Source organism: Misgurnus anguillicaudatus, unplaced genomic scaffold, assembly GCF_027580225.2.
Source record: "Misgurnus anguillicaudatus unplaced genomic scaffold, ASM2758022v2 HiC_scaffold_29, whole genome shotgun sequence".
Taxonomy (NCBI): Eukaryota; Metazoa; Chordata; class Actinopteri; order Cypriniformes; family Cobitidae; genus Misgurnus; species Misgurnus anguillicaudatus.
Window position 1 is genome coordinate 4,097,570 of NW_027395279.1, and position 21,536 is coordinate 4,119,105.

At 39.1% G+C, this 21,536-nt stretch overlaps 1 protein-coding gene across 1 annotated transcript; it reads right to left on the bottom strand.

Annotated features, from left to right (window-relative positions):
* Positions 1-1,463: 1,463 nt before the first annotated feature.
* LOC129436627 (cytochrome P450 2K1-like) lies at positions 1,464-16,839 on the bottom strand. Its single transcript, XM_055194865.2, has 9 exons — positions 15,471-16,839; positions 12,817-12,979; positions 8,504-8,653; positions 8,254-8,414; positions 3,322-3,501; positions 3,069-3,210; positions 2,807-2,991; positions 2,450-2,591; positions 1,464-2,343 (listed from the first exon to the last, which is right to left on the bottom strand). The coding sequence occupies exons 1-9, from the start codon at positions 15,666-15,668 to the stop codon at positions 2,123-2,125; spliced, it is 1,542 nt and encodes a 513-aa protein (XP_055050840.2). The 5' UTR covers positions 15,669-16,839; the 3' UTR covers positions 1,464-2,122.
* Between the last annotated feature and the right edge of the window lie 4,697 nt (positions 16,840-21,536).

The window sequence follows — 21,536 nt, forward strand, 5'->3', positions numbered from 1 at the left end:
CCAAGACTCTTATCAAACATGTGAAGCGTGGGGCAGATTGGACATTGTATGCCTGAGATAGAACAACTTCCTGTTTCATGGCGAAAATGCTGAACTTTGTCAGGCCGTCACGGACACACCCTCCAACGAAAAGTCAAGATCTCTGCAATTTAGCATCGCAAAGGCCTTTAGATGAGACTGACCAAATATGATAATGATCGGATTAAATCGCTAGGAGGAGTTCGTTAAAGTACGACGCTTAGAAATGTCAAAAAATGACAGAGAAAATTCAAAATGGCCGACTTCCTGTGGCATTTAGATCTTAGCTCCAAGAGACTTTTTTGTAGGTCTTGGGGTGCTTGATGATCCTACCAAATTTCGTATCTGTATGTTTTTCGTAGTGGGGGGGCTGTTCTCTTGAAATTTTGCAGGTGGCGCTATCGAGCCATTTCTACACGCCCACTTCTGACGCCTATACTACATGTAAATTTTCGCCACTTCTGACGCGTGTGCAAATTTTCATGAGTTTTCGGGTATGTTTAGGCCTTCAAAAATGCGATTCATTTCGGAATATAATAATAATAATAATAATAATAATAATAATAATAATAAACGAAGCAAAAACAATAGGGCTTTGCACCCACGGTGCAGGCCATTCTGGCCTGCTCCTCGGTGCTCGGGCCCTAATAAACCGAGCAAAAACAATAGGGCTTTGCACCCACGGTGCAGGCCATTCTGGCCTGCTCCTCGGTGCTCGGGCCCTAATAATAATAATAATAAACCGAGCAAAAACAATAGGGTCCTCACACTGGTGTGCTCGGGCCCTAATAAAAATGTTTATCTTACATACTACATTAAATATGTTGAAATGTTTAAAGAAAGCTTGTTAAACTTAATTCTTCATTTAGACCAAATGGTTCCAGAGTGTTTATTATATGTATTCAAAAAGCTTTCCTGCACAGGAGTTTTTTTGACAATATCACCACCTCTAGGTGAGGGTGTAATTTTTTCAATTTCCCCAAACTTTAGTGATGCAGGTGAACCATGTGATTTGCCTGTTTATAATGTCTCGCCATGACGTAAGTTAAATTCAGGGTACGAATTGCTGTTTTATGTTCAGCTATCCTTAGTTTAAGATGACTTTTATTTGGACTATATAAACCAGTCCACAGGAACATTTTAAAAGGTATACTACATGACATGTGTACTATTGCAATTGACAGATGAAGAAATCGAATATTTACCAGTGCGAGGATGTAAGAAGTCTTTTGCATTGTTCAAATTAGAGCAACTGTTACATGTATATCACACTTGTCTCTTTTCTCATGCCAGGTTTGATTTTGTAACAAATGTCCAGCAGGGAGCAGCATCAGCTCATTTAAAGATGTTTGATTTATTTTATGCACATAATGAAGAAAATGTAGTTAAATGAGCAAAGCCGTGACTAATTTGCAGTTTTCTGATCAAAATACAAATGAAGCTGGTTTGATTTCCTCTAGAACAGCATTTTATTTAATCATTACAGAAATATCATGTTCCTGTGCTCAACTGCTAGATAAATGTATAGCTTAAATGCCCTGTAAGTCAGATTGCATACAAGTATTTGTCAAATGCATAAATGATCTGCATATATTTTTACAGCATATACATTTTTACACCAACTTGAAATACAATATGTTTAGGCACAGAATGTACATGTATAATGTAAAAGCTAATGAGATAATATAATAGTCTAAGAGTCTTATAATGTGATACAAGTGTCCAGTGGTAGCCGGTGACTTCTCTTCCGATTGGTGCAATTTTAAATTTTGTGCATTGTGCTTTTTGTCAAAATACGTCCCTGCTGCACAAACGTCGAAAGGGTTTATGAGAAAGAGACACTTATGTTTACAAAATACTTGCAAGACACTAACTTAACACTAAACTCTTATTACACATGAAATTTAATGCATATCTGGCAAATGTAGTGTCTGCAGCAAGCTCGTATTTTCACATGATGCACAAACACATATTTTGACATGATGAGCCACACACATGACGGGCTAAATAAATGTTTTGATAAGCTTCACATACAAAAAAGAAGTCACTGGACCCACTGTAAGAGTCTTTATGTTTTACAATCATTAGGTATATACTGAAGTAGTTATTCTGCTGTTTTATTTATAACTTGAGGTTTTTCTGCCCTACTGACTGCACACAGTTTGTGTGGTGAGGGGTTCAAGATGAGACCCACAACTGGTGTGAGATCCAATTCATCTTCAGAGACTCCAGGTGGAGGAGTGAAGTGAAAACACTGAAGAAGAGAAGTGAAGAACAGAAAGAGCTCCATCCTGGCCAAACCCTCTCCTAAACAAACCCTGCGTCCTGAGAGAAAAGAACGGAATGCAATAAGGGGATTTGTAATAATTGTTAAACAACATACAGTAAGTCAAATCAAATTGATTTTGATGTGAATAGTAAAGTTTATTACCTGCAGAGAAGGGCATGAAAGCGTCACGTTTGATCAGCTGACCGTCCTCATTGAGGAAGTGTTCAGGGTTAAAAGTGTCGGGGGTCTCCCACTCGCTCTCATCTCTCAAAACAGAATACAGCAGTGGCAGAACACTCGTCCCCTAGATTTCAGAAAAAAAAAACACAGACAACATTAGTGTGCTAAATACTTGGGTCTATATTGAGTTTTGGTCTGTACCCCTTACTTGTACGGAAGCAATTGGAAAACAAATGGCTGTGGGTAAACTCAGAAAAACTAATGACACATACTTTTGATAAGTTAAGCTGGGCAACAGACTGTAAAGTGTGAATAATATACAATACGAGCAAGACGGACCTTCTTTATGAGATATCCATTGAAGTTCACATCACAGCTGGTTTCATGTGGCAGATTCAAGGGTATTATATTCACCAGTCTCTGGATTTCATGGATCACAGCGTCTGTGTAAGGTAAATTCTTCCTATCCTCTGTAACCGGTTCACGTCCATCAAGCACCCTGTCAATTTCCTCATGAACCCGATCTATGACCCAGAAGATCAAACAGAAAATGTTTCAAACCTTTCCTCACTTTTGTAAATATAAAGAGAACAGTTATTACCTTGTATGTGAGGATATTTGGCCATGAGCAGTAAACCCCAGCGTAGGGTTGTGCCGGTGGTGTCAGTACCGGCAGCAAACAGGTTGGACACAGACATGAGCAGGTTCTGATCATTATATTGCGAGTCATATTCACCAGATTTCTGTTAAAATCACAAAAAAAAACATGCTTTATTATTATTTAGAGTGAGAATTCGTTTTAAACATACGTACATTAACCCACACATTTGATATATAAATTCATGATATTCTACCTCTAAGCTTTGTTTTTGGATGAGGAAGGCATCAACTAATCCTCTGCAGTCGAGAGGGTTAAAGGTCTTCCGCAAGCGATCCACCAGCACCTGTATTTCAGCATGGTATTTCTCCAAAGTTTCTATTAGCAGTCTCCAGGTATTCAGCCATGGCCCAAGCACTGGAAACACGTTGTAGATCTGCATGTCGAGCCACACGATAAAGTACAACATAAACATCAAAACTGGCTTTTCACAATTCTGCATTGTTGTAAAATTTACAGACAAATTATGCAAATTTGTTGCAGATTTACAGTAAATACATGTTACTACAGACGGTAGAGACATACAGAATTTGTTTTAAAGGTGTAATGTGTTTTGCACGGCATCTACTGGTGTGATGCGACTTGCAACCAACCTCAATTTCAAAATGCAAAGACAAGCTAAGGTAGCTGCCACATAGGCTGTTTCTCAATTCCAAGAACGAAAAAAAAGAACGGACTTGCATTCTCGTGGAGATCGGTCTTGCTAGGCAACCTTGTAAGAACGAACTCAGAAGGTCACGGGAACACACTTGTGAGAATTGAGATGTGTGCCATCTTCCTGTTGGTCACCTGTCCTCCGCCATAGTTTTGCTGCAAAGGCTTCTGGGGCCTAAAGCGATTTCAATGTGCAAGTCTGCACTTGATGCATCTTCAATATCAAGAACACATCCCGGTATTTTCATGTGGCTCTCTACTTGCATTCTTGAGAATTTACCTATGGCTAAGCCACGCCCCCTCCACTAGCGCTACGGCAGCTGTCACAGGAGGATAGGGCTGTCACAATGATTAAATAATCATCTCATCGCAATTGTTTGACCTCATCGCAATGATTTCCAATCACCGCAATGATTTCCAATCACCGCAATGATTGCACATCTCTCTAAAAACACAAGGGGGAGCTGCAGCGCCTGTATAAATGAGACCATATCAGATTACTTTTAAATATGTGTTATAATATTTACTGCCAGATAAACCTTGCAAAAGATTTAATTTAAATAATCACAACACTGTGTGAAAATTATTTCATGAACAAACAAAAAAATATATGAGAATTAAATGTCAAAACCAAAAAAATCAGTAAATTAATCATCATAACTATCAAAGCCCTAAAACAGGCAAATAATCGTAATAATCGTCACAATTTCTTAGTCAATTAACCGCATGGGCGGAAATCCCGGGGGGGGGGGGGGGGGGGGGGGGGGGGGGGGGGGTCGGGGGGGACAGGACCCCCCCCATCTGAGGGTTGTCCCCCCGAAAATATCATTAAAATATGTGTTTTGAAAATATTTTAATGATTTATAATACTTAAAATAGTTGTGTAAGAAGTGAAACAATACAAATGCAAACGGAGCAACAACAAAAAACATTTTAAACATTTTGATTCCCCCTCCCTTGCCTCACAGTGGTTTGGTCCACTGCCCGCGCCCCTTTTACCTCACCACCGACACACAGTCCGGTAGAGAAGAGACGGAGCCGACGCGTAAATCAGCTATATACCTACAATACAACGTTTCCCATCACTTATCAGTTTATCCTCATATGTTCTAAAACTGGACTATTTTGACATGAACATATTTCGTTTTCTGAGAACAGAAGCAGATAAACGATCAAGAAAACAGTTTTATGCATTCATGCAGAGGTGAAAAAAACAAATTACATTTACTCACCTTGCTGTAACTGAGTTTTTTTTGTGTACTTTTACTTTGAGTAGTTTTTAAAATCTGTACTTTACTTTTACTTAAGTATGTTTAGAGTATTGTAGGCTACTTCGCTTCAAGTTAAATCATATCCGTTACTGAATAAAAAAAATAAAAAAGTAAGGTGATAAAGACGCGCCACGGATGATTGATTGATGGGCGGGGGAACGCGCAAAAAGAACCATGGAGAGGGACGAGACAGGCGCGGGCTAATGCAGACCCTCAATGCAATTCTTATGAAAGAAACCCCTGGCCATTGACGCAAAGCGATTGTTTCATTCAGGTAGGGTTCATCCTCTTGAGTACGGGTTTGAGTTTGAGAATTGCCGATCGGGTTTTAACCGCTAATTTGCACGACGCGTTTTTAATATGCGCATTATCTTCCGAGGTCTAGCAGCTTCGCGTCAAGTCAAACACAACTTAAGAACGTCCTCGAGAATGCGCAGATCATTAGACATTGCAGAGAGAGAGAGCGCGAGGGAGAGAGATTGAAAGACATCAGGTACACAAGGTCTGGGAAGCTATAGAATACAATAAACGTGTAAAAGTATTATGGCACTCATCTCATTATATGCTCATTTATGTATATAGTTTAATAACATAATGTATGTTACCAGCAATACATCAATTACAACCTTACTATAATGATTGTATTTATTAGCTGCTGGCCTCATATTATTTTTGCTTCAAAAGTGCATAACTCACCTGAAAAATCATTAAATATTTCCATAAATGTTTCTTAGTTATAAAAAAGCTTTTTATTTTATTAACTTTTTGTTATTGCACTTTAATTGTAAAGATGTTTAAAATTAAAACATAGTTTGAGATGTATACATCCTTCCTTCTTGAACTAGAAACCTCTCCCCGCTGTAAAAAAGTAACTTTTATTCTTAAAATTAAAATGACTTACTTTTTACTTGAGTAGATTTTTAGACCAGTAACTTTACTTTTACTTAAGTAAAATATAATTAAAGTAACTTTACGTTTACTTAAGTAGAATATTTCATTACTCGTTTCACCTCTGCATTCATGTGTATTAAAATTAAATTTGCGTCCGTTCATAGAGAAAGAGAAACCTTTTCTATCTGTACACATTTCCTGGCAAGTACAATTTTGCCTGTATTATTGGTGTCCCCTTCAAAAATTGTTCTTGAAAAATTTTATGTTTATTGTCCCCCCCAACATTTAGATGAAATTTTCGCCCCTGATTAACCGTCAGCCAAATTTGCTGAAGCTTTCCTTCGACTTCTCAACAATAAAATTATTAATATAACCCTCCTAATATATACAGTTGTGTTCAAAATTATTCAACCCCAACTGAAATTGATTGTTTTGGCCGGTTTGACATTGATTTTGATCATTCAGTCATCCTGCTTACAATTACATCAAAGAGGCATGTGTAGGTCAGACAAATATAACATAACATTTATAATGAAATAACCACAAATGTCTTTTCTGTGCTCACATCATTTTCAGTTTTATTCAACCCCCAAGTGACATTCAATCTTAGTACTTAGTACAACATCCTTTTACAGTTAAAACAGCTTTTAAACGTGAAGCATAGCTTGACACAAGTGTCTTGCAGCGATCTACGGGTATCTTCGCCCATTCATCATGGGCAAAAGCCTCCAGTTCAGTCACATTCTTAGGCTTGCACACTGCAACTGCTTTCTTTAAGTCCCACCAGAGGTTCTCAATCGGATTTAAGTCTGGTGACTGCGATGGCCACTTCAAAATGTTCCAGCCTTTTTTCTGCAACCATGCTCTAGTGGATTTGGAGGTATGCTTGGGATCCTTGTCCTGTTGAAAGGTCCAACGTCTCCCAAGCCTCAGGTTTGTGACGGACTGCAACACATTGTCATCCAATATCTCCTGGTACTGAAGAGAATTCATGGTACCTTGCACACGCTGAAGTTTCCCTGTACCTGCAGAAGCAAAACAGCCCCAAAGCATGATTGACCCCCCACCATGCTTCACAGTAGGCAAGGTGTTCTTTTCTTCATAGGCCTTGTTTTTCCTCCTCCAAACATAGCGTTGATCCATGGGCCCAAAAAGTTCTAATTTTCCACAGAACACTATCCCAAAACTTCTGTGGTTTGTCCACATGACTTTTGGCATACTGCAGTCGACTCTTCTTATTCTTCTTATTTTTCCACTCTACGCTTCAGATAGCGCACAGCAGTCGCAGTTAGCATCTTTTTCTGCCACGACCAGGAAGCGTTTCAACAGTGCCCTTTGCCTTGAATTTGTGAATGATGCTTCCTATGGTGTCTCTTGGTATGTTTAACATCTTTGCAATCTTCTTATAGCCATTGCCCTTCCTGTGAAGATTAATCACCTCTTCTCTTGTCTTCCTGGACCATTCTTTTGACTTCACCATGTTTGTAACCACACCAGTAAATGTTTAGAAGGAGTTGAGTATCACAGTCATTTTAAAGCTGCCTAATTGGTGCTTATTAGGCTTTATTGCTGTTCTGACATCCATAGGTGTTTTCAATACCTGATTGAAAACACTTCAATGAACCTCTGTTCTTCAGAGTGGTAGTTCTTTAAGGGGTTGAATAATTGTGTCAATGAAGAATTCACAAAAGAAACATTTACTACTATATTACAAAACCAATTGATGTCATTTTAGTTGCATATGGTTCTTTAAGAAGTCATTGTAGGATTTCATTCTGAATACAATTACAAATGTACACTAAATTCCCTAAAACCCTTAACAGCATTGGGGGTTGAATAATTTTGAACACAACTGTATATATATATATATATATATATATATATATATATATATATATTAGGGTTGTCAATAGATTAAAATATTTAATCTAGATTAATCGCAAGAGTGAACTCGCGAATAATCGCAAATTAATGTCACATTTTTATCTGTTCTAAATTTACCTAAATTACAATTTTCAGTTTTTTTAATTATATAAGTGCAACCAAACACAACAACCAGACATTTTGATGCTGGGAAACCATTTTTGATAAACTTTCTGAGTTGCCAACACCTTATAACCTCTTGGGAACAACTCCACTTCCATTGCTATTTGACCACGTGGGCTGTAAAAGGGTCTATTATTCAGAAGATCCTAAAAAGTTACACATTGCACCTTTAATTAAATAAATGAAACACAAGCTATTACTGCAAATTTGTAAAGATGTGATCATATAAATACCACAAACATCTTAATTAAGGTTAAAATGGGAACCTGTATGGAAGCAGAGCCCAACATGAGGATGAACTGGTTTGCCCTGTTGACCATTTGGTTAAACTTTGGATCCTCATATTCGAACCGATTTCCATAAACAATAGCTGAGATGATGTTAGAAACGGCATAATTTACTGGCTGGGTTGTACTAAAGGGATTTCCTGCAAGAGACACAGAAACGAAGATCAGATTTTGTTAAACATCAGCACTCAAATTGGCATTTATGAACTGTACACTGTAGTTGATATACCTTGGAAGGTCTCAAAAACGTCCCGTAGATATCGCGTCTCCTGAATAATTATCTCTTCGCTCCGTTTCTTTCCCATCCCAAAGTCTCGAAGAGTTGAGAGAGCAAATTTTCTCATCGTTTTCCACCTATTACCATTTGTAAAGCAGAGTCCTGCAGGAAAAGAGCTTCTCTTAATTTGTGTTTATAATATTTTCATACTGTTTGTTGATCTGTAATCTTTTAGCAAATAAACAAATTATACTGATTCAATCCTTGTTTAAAGCTTTGTTTATCTTGTCTAATTTGTTTCGAAAAGCTAGTCCATACTTTAATCTCTCTATCTGTAGTATGCATTGGCTGCGTCTGAACGCTTAGGCAGCTAAATTGTTGCCTCAATAAGTGTGTTCGAGATCATTCGGCGCTGCGCAGACAGATCGGCGTGGTTTGCTGCTTGCAGTCGAGGGAGGAGTTAAAGACGGAGCCGTCAAGCCGGACACCTGCTGCTTGCCGTAATGACATGTGTGCCGGGATTCCTTTTTTTAAATTGCGAATTAAGTAATTTAGATGCTGAATTTGTTAAAAACACACATTTTAATAAAAAGTTGCAACCAGAATTTTTTTTATATATTGAATATTTTCATTGCTGCTTATACTGTATGCCCGAAAATAATGGGAAACAAGCCTACATTATTAAAATACCAATAGAGTTTGTTATTTTAATTTTAATTTCATTGCACGACACAATATAACATATATATGCATAATAACATGTTTTTTCCTGTTATAAAAACATGAATTTATAATGTTTATTAGTGGAACTGAAGGTTGGATTAAACTTGAACGTACGTAATCATTGTCATCAGTGAGGCGACCAATCACGAAGAGCTGTGTCGTCATCACAACTCTGTGCAGCTCTACTCTCGAAAAGTTCTCACGTTACTTTAAAACCATATGACACAGTCGCGTGCCTTCAGAGCCAGCACAAGTCAGACAAAATTACTAACCGGCATGCACTGCTTCAAGTCAGTCGCCGATCGGTGTGTTTGACTTCATGCGGCGCTGCGCTGACCAATCGGCGAGGTTTGCCATTTGCAGTCAAGGGAGGAGTTGAAGACGAGGCAGACAAATCGGACACCTGCTGGTTGTCTTAGTGACATGTGCACCGTGTTTACTTTTTGATTTGCGAATGAAGTGAATTAGATGATGAATTTGTCTAAAAACCTTTTAATAAACATTGCAACCAGAACCCTTTATATTGAGTATAATAGTTGCTGTTTATACTGTATGCCTAAAATAACAGGAAACATAAGCCTAGATTATTAAAATACCAAAGAAAGAAATTGAGAAATTGATAGAAATTGGTCTTTCACTTCTTTTCATTTTTATTTTATTACTGTCAGGAACAGCGACAAATAAACCCAAAAGCAAGCGATGTCGGGGGGTAAACAGAAAACACTTTAATAATTAACGAAACAAAAGCCCACGAGGGGGCAAACAACAGTAAACAGGTTATATAAATACACTGGACAGACTGAACACACAACTAGACTTGACCTTAGACTTTGACACTACACAAGGGCTTTAAATAAAGGGAACAGGTGATAGGGATCAAACAATCAAACCAATGAGAATGACAAGGCAGCGGGGTAAAAAAGACAAGACAAGGAAAACACGTGGCCTGATATCAACACACCATGGCCACGTGTTCCCAAACATAACATGGTACTGTCTGAATCCTGTCAAATAGAACTAGACATTAAAACAAGACAAGATTCTGACAGAATCCTGACAGTACCCCTCAAGGGGACACACAAGACAAACACAACATTACAGATAACAACAAGACATGACTTTAAACTGGTTAAAAAAAACACAAAACAATGAGTACCGGGGCAACACAAGATAAACAAGTCCATGTGCAGGACTTGGGCGCCGCCGGGACAGCACAAACTGCTCTGGCTTCGATGGATGGATCGGCTGCATGGGCTGGGTTGACTGCACGGGTTGCGCGTGCTGGGTCGACTGCGCCCCTGGTTATAATATCCCATATTATAAATATAAACATGCAAAATATATCTTTATTTACACTAAATTTGGGCTCCAGCCAGTTTCTTGGCTTTCTTTTTTTTGACCAGGTTCGACAAATCACATTCTCTGTGCACGCCCATGCATAGAAATGTGGGACAGGACAATGGGTGCATCCCAATTCAGGGTCTGGATCCTTTTAAGGCAGTAGACTTTGAAGGCAGGCTCGATATTTGAAGGCGGTAGCCTCTAAAGACCACAGAGTGAACTGAAATGAGACGGTCTGCCAACCTCCTGGGGCTTGATCTTTATACCAGCTTGGGGTTCACACTGCGAGACAATAAGGGTGCTGATATCCACTATGTCACCTCCACCTGGCAACAGAGATGGCCAGCGCTGTTTGATCGACTGGGCTGCCTCACAGCTTTCACCCACTAGCCTCTGGTGGACCCAGGGGTATCGCCAGTCATACAGCCCCTGCGCAGGATTACTTCAGCCCTGCGGGAGGTCACTGCTGAGCTTCAAATGATGCTGGACAAGGGGGTGATTGAGCCGGTTAATGCGGCCCCCTGGATTTCTAACCTGGTCATTGCAACAAAAAAACTCTATAGGGATACAAGTCTGTGTTGACCTGCGCTCTGTGAATAATGTTGGTATCCCCGACAAGTATCCATTGTCAACAGCGGAGTAGCTGACCACTCACTCTTATGGTTCAACGGTCTTTACAAAGCTGGATCTGTGCCAGGGTTACCTGCAGGTGCCACTCCACCCTTCCAGAAGTTTATGTCTCCAGGGGCTCTGTTCAGGGGCTCAGCAGTTTATGTCTCTGTACAATGGTGCTGGGCAGCCTGCATGCATGTGTCCTATCAATGGCGAATGAGGGCCACTTGGGCATCGTTAAGCTCAAGCAAGGATGCCGGGACCTGGTCTGGTGGCTAGGCATTGATCACGTCATTGAAGGGCTGGTCAGGGACTGTGAACCTTGTCTCCTCAGTGGGAAGACTGGACTACCAGCTTCAACTCCTGTTCAACCTGGTCTATGGCCATCTCGCCCATGGGATCAACTTCAACTGGACATTTGTGGGGAAATTCATGACCATAGAGTTCCTCATCATCAACGCTTTCTGGTGGTCGTGTACAATCTCCATTCTAAATGGCCTGAGGTAATACCAGTCGAAATGGTCACATCGCAGACCATCACACAGATACTGGAAAGTCTGTTTGCTTTGGGCAATGGGCTGCAGTTCACATCTGCAGACTTCTCCACTTTTCTTTGCAATAAGGGAATTAAGCATATTGGGGCTGCACTCTACCACCCCAAGCGAATGGTGGGGTTAAAAAGTTCACTCAGAGCCTTAAGAATGGCATCCATGCACCTCTTGTCCAGGGGTACACATGCTTGGATAGAAGATGGAGATGCCATTGGACAGACTGAGAACACAAGACTTGTCAGCAGCGAATGGCACCTGGGTAGCGGCCAAAGCAGCGGTAACTTCAAACCAGAGGGGAATGAAGGAAAGCTTCGAAAACAGGCACAAGGAGAGTAAGATAGCGGTGATGGACTGGGTTCAGGTCCACAGACCTCATCGTAGCAGCAAAATGGCATCATTTTGGTCTAAAGCCCTCTAGGAGGATCATCAGTTACAGTCTGTGACATTCTTGTTGAGGGATGGCTCTCGCTGCCCTACTGACAAATCCAGCTAAAACCAGCATAAGCTGGTAGCTGGTTTTAGCTGGTTTAAGGTGGTTTACACTGGTCCTCCCAGCCTGACAAAGCTGGTCATGCTGGTGGGCCAGCTGGTATTCCAGCATGACCAGCTAAGTCCAGCTAGACCAGCTTAAAATGTGACCAAAACACAGCTAGACCAGCTTGCTACACCAGCAAAACCAGCTTCCTACACCAGCAAAATCAACTAAAACCAAGCTGGGGACCAGCTAAAACCAGCTCACCAGCTTATGCTGGTCTTAGCTGGATTTTTCAGTAGGGTGGCATGCTAGCAAACTAAGGAAAGTGTTAGCCCCTTCAAACTCAATCAGGTACCTACAGGCAATGGAGCCTAGTGAGAGAGCACCACAGCACATGCCCCTTCTGGCCCCTCCACTGGAGCCAGTACAGCCATGGCCAGGCCCAGAGTTTCAAGGTTCCCCTGTCAGGGAGGCCCCAGAACCATCTTTGCCAGCATTGGGGTGTCAAAACCTCTAGCTACTGCTTGATGTTAATCAGGGTGGCCAAGCTGTGCCACAGCCGATGGCATATCGAAAGACTTTATAACAAAGTCAACAGTAAAACGGTTAAAGTGATGTCTTACCGTGAACTTTATTCATGTCTTGGAATATGGGTGTTATGTCTCTTTCCCCGAATTCATCAGCATGGTTCACCAGTGCTTGTTTAACCGTCTTGTATCCGGCCAAAACCACAATCTTTTTGGGTCCAAGATGAACTTTGAACACTGACCCATATTTCTTGGATAACTGAACCGGTAAACAAGAGCAAGGAAAAAGTTTAAATGTTAAAGGACATGCATCTGTACTCCAAACCTGTCTGACATTATAACATTACAAATTAAAAGCACTGATAAAAAATATTTGTTGAGGAGGAAAACAAAACAAAACATGTACATGTACATTTTCAGACACAGTGCAAATTAATGTGTAAAAGTCTTCAACATGTGCTCTATTTTTGTTTTTATGAGTATTGCTAGTATTAGTCACGCTTCACTCCCTATGACAAATACAAAAGAAGCAAAACACTTTGTACCCTTTCAAACATGATCCCGGTTACACAATAATTCAAGTTACACAGGTATACAGGTGTTGCTTAAAACTATGTCATGTGAATTTATTTAGAGAAAAAAGAAAAATGTTATTCTAATGTTTGTTTATTCATCTAAGCATTCATTCAATGTATTGTTTTGTCAGACATCCCCATTTACAGGATCTGCACATGGCACACATTATCACCTTTTCAGACTGGTTATGGGCATCCAATGCAGCAAAAGCTGGTTTGAAAAACCGCCATTAAACATAAAAAAAGAAGACGGTTAGTCCCCTCAGTGGCTTTTATCACTGTATTTGGAATAAAAATTGATAAAATATTACTCTCTGCAAAAATATGAAGTAAACATAAAAAAAATGAATCAATATTTCTCCAAATATCCACACCTTGAATTAAAAGTTCAGATGAACGTGGTTTTGTCGAGTGCTTTCTTAATAAATCGCACGCGATTGTCATGCGCACCTCGTCAGTAAAGCCGGTTTCTTGATTAGTAATTAATCGTTATCAGCTGCTTTCAAATGGAGTGGCATTCAACCTTGCTATAATGGCACCATAGTGGATTCTTATTTATGTGCCCTGAGAATATGATTTAGAATGTTCAGTGATGTCACCACCAGATTCAAACTGCTTTTGGGCGTTGGTTGGCGCTGAGCCGGGGATTACTGCTTGTATTACTATGTAAACATAATGTAAGGGTGAACCCAAAAATGAAAATTGTGTCATCATTTACTGATCCTTATGTTGTTCTAAACCTGTACAAGTTATTTTTTATTTTGAAGAACACAAAATAAGATATTTTGATAATAAAGCACATTTGTTTGTAACCATTGACTTTCATAGCAGTAATAAATATTCTGGCAATATTGTGATAAATATGTGTGATAAATTCATACAGGTTTAGAACAACACGAGGATGAAAAGATGATGACACAATTTTCATTTTGGGTGAACTATCCCTTTAATAAAGCTAAATATCTAACGTTGACTGCAGTAGTTCAGTAAAAGTTTTTCATGTAATCTAAACTCATGATAAACCTTAAACTTACTTCCAATAGCAGAGCTCAACATAAATATGGATTAATCTTTATTACTAAGTTACAGAAGTTAGTCAGTCAGGAGCAGTGAGTGATTTTCTTGTCATCTTTTTTTGATATTTAATTATCTTTGATGACAGAGGTTAGGCTTATTATAAGATTTATATTTATATATATTGAATATATAAGATATATATTGTTTACTGGGAAAATCACTAGGACATTTATGCGTATGAGCATTTTAAGCCAAAAAGACGCAAAAATAAAGTAGTTTAAGCTCTGGCTGTGCATGCGTTGACCTTTATAAGTTCAAGGTGGAAATCCAGCTCAATTTATAATCATACAGTAGCCTATAAAGATCACTTTAAGGATTAAAACATTGTGTTGGGTTTTGTTGCAAAAAGAAATGCAAATATTACACTTTATTCTGTCCACAAGGCAATTACTTTACACACATTCCAGCCTATATGCTGAAACACTGAAAAAAAATGATTAATTGAATTTAATCAATTTTTTAAGATATGTGGTTGCAATAAATTTATTTAAGCTACATTTAAACAAAAAAAGATTGGTAAAGTAAAATATAAAACTTTTTTTAAATTTAGCTTAAATAAATTAATTGCAACCAATTACCTTAAAACATTTTATTAAATTCAATGAATCATTTTTTTTTCAGTGAATCATGTAGTATTAGCAATGTACAATTTCACTTACATCATTAATAAGTAGACTTTTCAAAGCATTATGTAGACATTTATCTTTTGTTTGTATGACAAATATTAATAAAGGAAAAACAAAATAAAACAAATACTGCAAAGCATAATCTGTTATTGTGGCTGCGGTGTGTCACGTGACAAACATGACGCGTGGCTATGAACAGTTAAAATATTTTTAACTTATGCGTGAAAGGGTTGATTTTAAGAATATATATATTCTAAGTAAACGACAAGAGCCCAGTTTAATAAAAAAAATATTTAGCATCCATTTTTAGGTGTGCCAGCTGCCACTGTGGGTGGCACTGGAACACCCTGTCTAAATATTTGTTATTAGTTTTAATAAAAATCCCTAAAAAACAATTAAGACACCTACCCATTCTACTGGGACTGTAATAAGAAACATCTGGAAAATGAATAAAATATAAAATCCTACTCACATCCCAGAGGCTCACATGAAGTTGCTTAAGGTCCAGAATGTGCAGGTTTCCCAAAAGTGGCAATGGTTTGGGTCCTGGAGGTTCTTGGTCATCTTCTGGAGACCTGAAGCAGAAATAAATAACCAAAAGCAGCAGAAGAGCAGCGAGTAAGGCTCCTGTGCTGGAGACATTCAGGAGAAGTGTTTCCACTAAAGCCATAATAAAAGAGATTTACACACAGCTGAACAGATGAGTATTTATGCCAGGAAATTATTTGGTCTAAAACATGGAGGAGGAGCCAGGAAAGATTTACAACACGATCTGTGTCCCAATTCAGGGGCTGCAACCTTATAAGCATGAGACCTTAAAAGGTGAGCACTCTGTCTTTCAAGGTGAAAGACGCGCAATGAATCTTGGGAATTCCTTGGCTGTTAAGGATCCATTCGTTCTACCCTTAAAAGCGTGGAGAAATGAGGACGCATTTTGAGGCTTCATTCTAAGCATCCTTTGAATTGGGACGGCCTTACCACCCTCAAGTCGCGCTGCTGTGATGCAATCGGTCTTAAAATACGTCCTTAGAAGGTCGCAGCCTTCGAATTGGGACACAGCCCCTAACTCAACAGCAGTAGGCTGTCAGTCGGTCCACATTGGCCACAAAAGTATTTGGATGTGGATAAAACTCATGCATTATGGTTTAGAGTATTATTTTAATCAAGCAACATAAGCAAAAATGATGTGTGTTGAGTTGACAAGGTTGTCTTGAATTGGAATTTGAATTGAATTGACTCCGCCCTACAGGAAGTTGAATTGGAATTGGAATGACAGGAAGTGAAATTAAATTCATGGTAATTCAAAGAAATTCCACAGTCACACAACAGATATAATCTTACATAAATTCAGTGTTAGGAAAGTTACTTTGGAAAATAGTTTGGCAACCATTTTAAATACTTTAAGTAAAGCATTCTGGGAAATGAAGTCATGTTCCATCAGTGTTCCATAAAATTACAATTACAAAAAAATCAAACTTAATTATTTTTATACAACAGTTTTTTCTGGTTCTCGAATCTGATTGGCTGAGAGCTATGCGATATTGTGCTGATAACGGCAATGTAACCGCTTCACCATTTCGTATTATTCCGCCACCTAGTAAATGTAGGTCCTCTAAACAGGCTCATCTCTGAATGGAGAAACTGCACCCACACACGGACCTGGACACACACACAAACGCGCTGTTTTGAATCACGCTCCGTGTGTCTCATTAGTTCACTAGCTCGTAAATCAGTCTGTGCTTCCCAATCGGAAGTTATTATTCCGTCAAAGAACAGCGCTCTTGGATGTTACGTTAAACTTAATGGGATTAATGTCTTGTCACGTCGTGTGGACACTTGGAAAGAGGATTGTAAACACTCATTTTCTGGGGCTATATCTCTAATCAGAACGCGAAAATCAATGTGGACATTGATCATTTATTTTATCGTGACGTGACTATTAAAACATGTTATGAGATATCGCCACTGATATATTTATAAGCAGCATGCAAAAACATCTCTCTGACACTTATAAAAAACTGGTTTATATAGTACTGACAAGAACAAAGTTTAATAATAATCGAGTGCTCGTATCGCGTTAAGAGTAAATGGGAACTCAATAGTAACATTATACAAATATAGTTTTATTCACTTTTACCTCGCGCCAAAATAATAACAACACAATAAATATGAATAAAAAACAAGTAATAGTTTGATCATGACACCAAATATTGCTGATTTGATCTCATTTTGATGATCAAAAACAAACAAGGCCGACATTAGAGCCAGGGAATCTCTGTCAGAGATTTAGCCCAGAGAGGGCGGTGGTCAGCGGGGCGAGTGAACACTGACGTCCGCTCATGCTTTGGTTCTCATTCGTACCGAATCTCACTAAGCAAACGTTCAAACAGGCGCTATCTTTACTAATCGACTGCAGATTTAAATATAATACATATACATTCTCGACTGAACTACTCTTAAAACTACACTTTGTGACCAAGAAACGGTAATATAAAGTAACGGCTTTTCCGTCCATTGAGTTGTTATGAGCTTCAAAGCAGCCGAAAGTTTTACCTGTCATTCTGGCCGCCCTCAAATCCGTGGCGGAAGAAGTAGTTCTCAAACAAAGAGGCTTTTAAAATAACTCCGTTGTTGTTTTCTAGTTTTCGTTTTTCAAACGTGTGCCGTCGAACTGTTGTATAAAAGCAATATCGCTCTCGGAGTCGTGTGATATAGCTCTATATCATCACGGCTGTGATTGCCTCTGGCACTCGGCCTACGGCCTCGTGCCTCTGGCCTAATCACAGCCGTGATGATATAGAGCTATATCGCACTCCTACTCGAGCGATATTGCTTAAAGGAATAGTCTACTCATTTTCAATATTAAAATATGTTATTACCTTAACTAAGAACTGTTGAATCATCCCTCTGTTATCTGTGTGTGTGCACGTAAGCGCTGGAGCGCGCTGCGACGCTATGATAGCATTTAGCTTAGCCCCATTCATTCAATGGTACCATTTACAGATAAAGTTAGAAGTGACCAAACACATCAACGTTTTTCCTATTTAAGACGAGTAGTTATACGAGCAAGTTTGGTGGTACAAAATAAAACATAGCGCTTTTCTAAGCGGATTTAAAAGAGTAACTATATTTTATGGCGTAATAGCACTTTTGGGAGTACTTGGACTCGGCGCAGTAACACCCTCCCTCTCCCATTATGAGAGTGAGAAGGGGAGCGGACTTTTCAGGCGAGTCGAAGTACTCCCAAAAGTGCTATTACGCCATACAATATAGTTACTCTTTTAAATCCGCTTAGAAAAGCACTATGTTTTATTTTGTACCACCAAACTTGCTCGTATAACTACTCGTCTTAAATAGGAAAAACGTTGATGTGTTTGGTCACTTCTAACTTTATCTCTAAATGGTACCATTGAATGAATGGGGCTAAGCTAAATGCTATCCTAGCATCGCAGCGCGCTCCAGCGCTTACGTGCACACACACAGATGACAGAGGGATGATTCAACAGTTCTTAGTTAAGGTAATAACATATTTTAATATTGAAAATGAGTAGACTATTCCTTTAAATATCATCACGGCTGTGATTGCCTCTGGCACTCGGCCTACGGCCTCGTGCCTCTGGCCTAATCACAGCCGTGATGATATATAGAGCTATATCACACTCCTACTCGAGCGATATTGCTTAAGTAATGTCTTATTGTTTTAACATTAATTGCTGGGGGGGAATATTTCCTGTTAATGTAATCTGTACAAGTATTTCAAACTAATATAATTTATAGAATATGTAATGCCATCATATCTGACATATACTGAAAGCTTACGACTTCAATTAAATTCTGAATTGTGCACAAGCCTGCACAATAGACGCTGAGGGGGACATCTCCTCCCCAATAATCAGAAACTTGATATTTTTAATATACATAAAAATCTCTGTACTTCATGTATCACAGCATCTGTGTAATGCAATTTTTTCCTGTTGTCATCCATGTATTCTAATCAAAATATCAATGAAACTGATTTGATTTGGAACAGCATTGAGTTAGCAGTAAAAAGCTCATGGGTTTAAATGATCTAATCCTGATTAAGTGATACAGATAAAGTATGTACCTTGAATGCCTTCCAAGGTTTTGGATAAATATAACAGTTCCAGTCCTTGATTCTTATATTTACTATAAATCACAGCTATGACCGCTGCACTCAATGATTCTGTGTATTACTGCACAGGACCAGTGGCGGCTCGTGACTCCTCATCCGAGGGGTGCTAATTCAAAATAAGAGTTCGGAGAATCATGTGTGTGGTTCCCTTTTCCAAAATATGTGTCCTGCATGTCGAGAGATCTTGTGTGCATCACGTGTTTTGTCAAAATAAGTGCCTGCTGCACACATGTTAAAACCGTTTATTATAAAAGAGATGCTCATGTTCACCAAATACACACAAGACACTCACTTTACAGTTAACTCGGATTAGGCATTAGATTCTGCGACTGTCTGGCAAATGTGAGCGTCTCTTTTATAATAAACCTTTTATACGCATCTGCAGGAGGCACTTATTTTGGCAGGACACATGATGCACACAAGTTCTCTCAAAGCGCAGAATACATATTTTGAAAAAAAGAACCACACACATGACGGGCTACATACATGTTGTGATAAACTACCCTAAAAAAAAGAAGTCACCAGCCGCCACTGCACTGTAAATATATGTGACCCAGAACCACAAAACCAGGCATAATATGTGTTGTTATCAAAGTTAAATAAATAAGCTTTACATTAATGCATGGTTTGTTTGGATATGACAATATTTGCTCAAGGTACAAATAATCTGAGGGTACAAAAACTAAATATTGAGAAAATCACATTTAAAGTCACAATGAAAATAAATGAAAAACTGTAGTTTGTTTTGGAATATTGTGAGGTGTTTTTTTTTTTACAAATGACTTATCTGTGTCAGGATTCCATCATCCACATCATCAGTCACTCCTCCCACTCGTTTCCTCTCCCCTGAATTCTAATCCCCAACACCGGTGTCCCATCACCATATTCTGCTCCTTTTACTCCTTGTCTGGTCTCATCACTAATGGACACCTAGGGCCCTATTTTAACGATCTGAAACGCAAGTCCGAAGCGCAAAGCGCAAGTGACTTTGTGGGCGGATCTTGGGCGCTGTTGCTATTTTCCCGGCGGGAGAAATAAGTCTTGCGCCGGGCGCAAATCAATAAGGGGTTGGTCTGAAGTAGATTCATTTTTCATAGGTGTGGTTTGGGCGTAACGTCAAATAAACCAATCAGAACGTCATCCAACATTCCCTTTAAACGCACGTGCGCAAGTTCCATGGCGGATTGCTATTATTATGGCGGATTTACCAGGCGCACGCCAGGACCCTTACGAAAATTAACCATGGTTTTATTGTGGTAAAAGTGTAGTAACCAGAGATGGGGACTCGAGTTTGAGACTCGGACTCGAGTGCGACTTAAGTCGCACACACAGTGACTTCAGACTCGACTTGAGACTCGACCCTCAAAGACTTCAGACTCGACTCGGACCGCGCGACTCGTGAACAATGTTTATTTTTAGGAAACGTCTGATGAGCTCGCTGTCATAGCTCCCTCCGTTACCTACAACCTGCCCACGACGTAACACGTGACATATCTGCTCCGCGCGCGCGGCCGCGAACATACATGAATGCACCGGCCGGCTGTGGCATTCATCCGAAGCTTTGGGTAGTGCTGTGACGGATCCGCGGTTCGGCTGGCATGCGATTTGCGGATAAATATGCAATTTAAATAGGGTAAGTTTATCACTGTTTCTAAGGCTTGCAATTGTTTAAATGGTTAAACAATTGTTAAAATGGTTAAACAATTTAACCGCAAAAAGGCACTCAAGTGAGCAGATTTCTGTACGCACATGCGGTTAAGTGTGTCCGGTCCAGCTCCAGTCAGGTCCAGAGTTGCGCTACTTTGTGTCATACTGTAGTGTAGTCCATTAACATACATTTGCTGAATAGAGCAATGAAAAACAACATAACGTTTTTATGTGAAGCGACTGCTGCATCTTCTTCCTGAAGCGCTCCGCCTGTGTTTGAGCAAGCGTTTAGTGCCCTCAGTAGTGTACATACAGAGAGAAGTATTTCAAAAGTTAAGCCAACATAAAATCTTTCTTTTCTGGACAAGGCACATACATACACGCAAAATGATCTCACAGTATTCTTTTTCTAATAAAACATTTTTGTTTATGTCTTAAGAAACCAGTCAGAAATCAGTCTGGGCTTATTTGTTCTTAATAAAGAGACAGTAACCTCAATTAACCTACTTAAGTCTGTGTCATTTATGTTAATCAAACAACCCAAGACAAACAGAAAATCACTTCTATTGCTCAAAAATAATAATAATAATATTTAATTTGTACAGTAAAGACAGTGTTATAATCCATTTAATTTCTGTACATAATGCTAATTTTAGACCTTACTTAATGTGCAACTATGTTCCTTTTTATAAATGTCTATAATTTCTTTATTTGTTATTAGAGTTTTATTTGTTACAA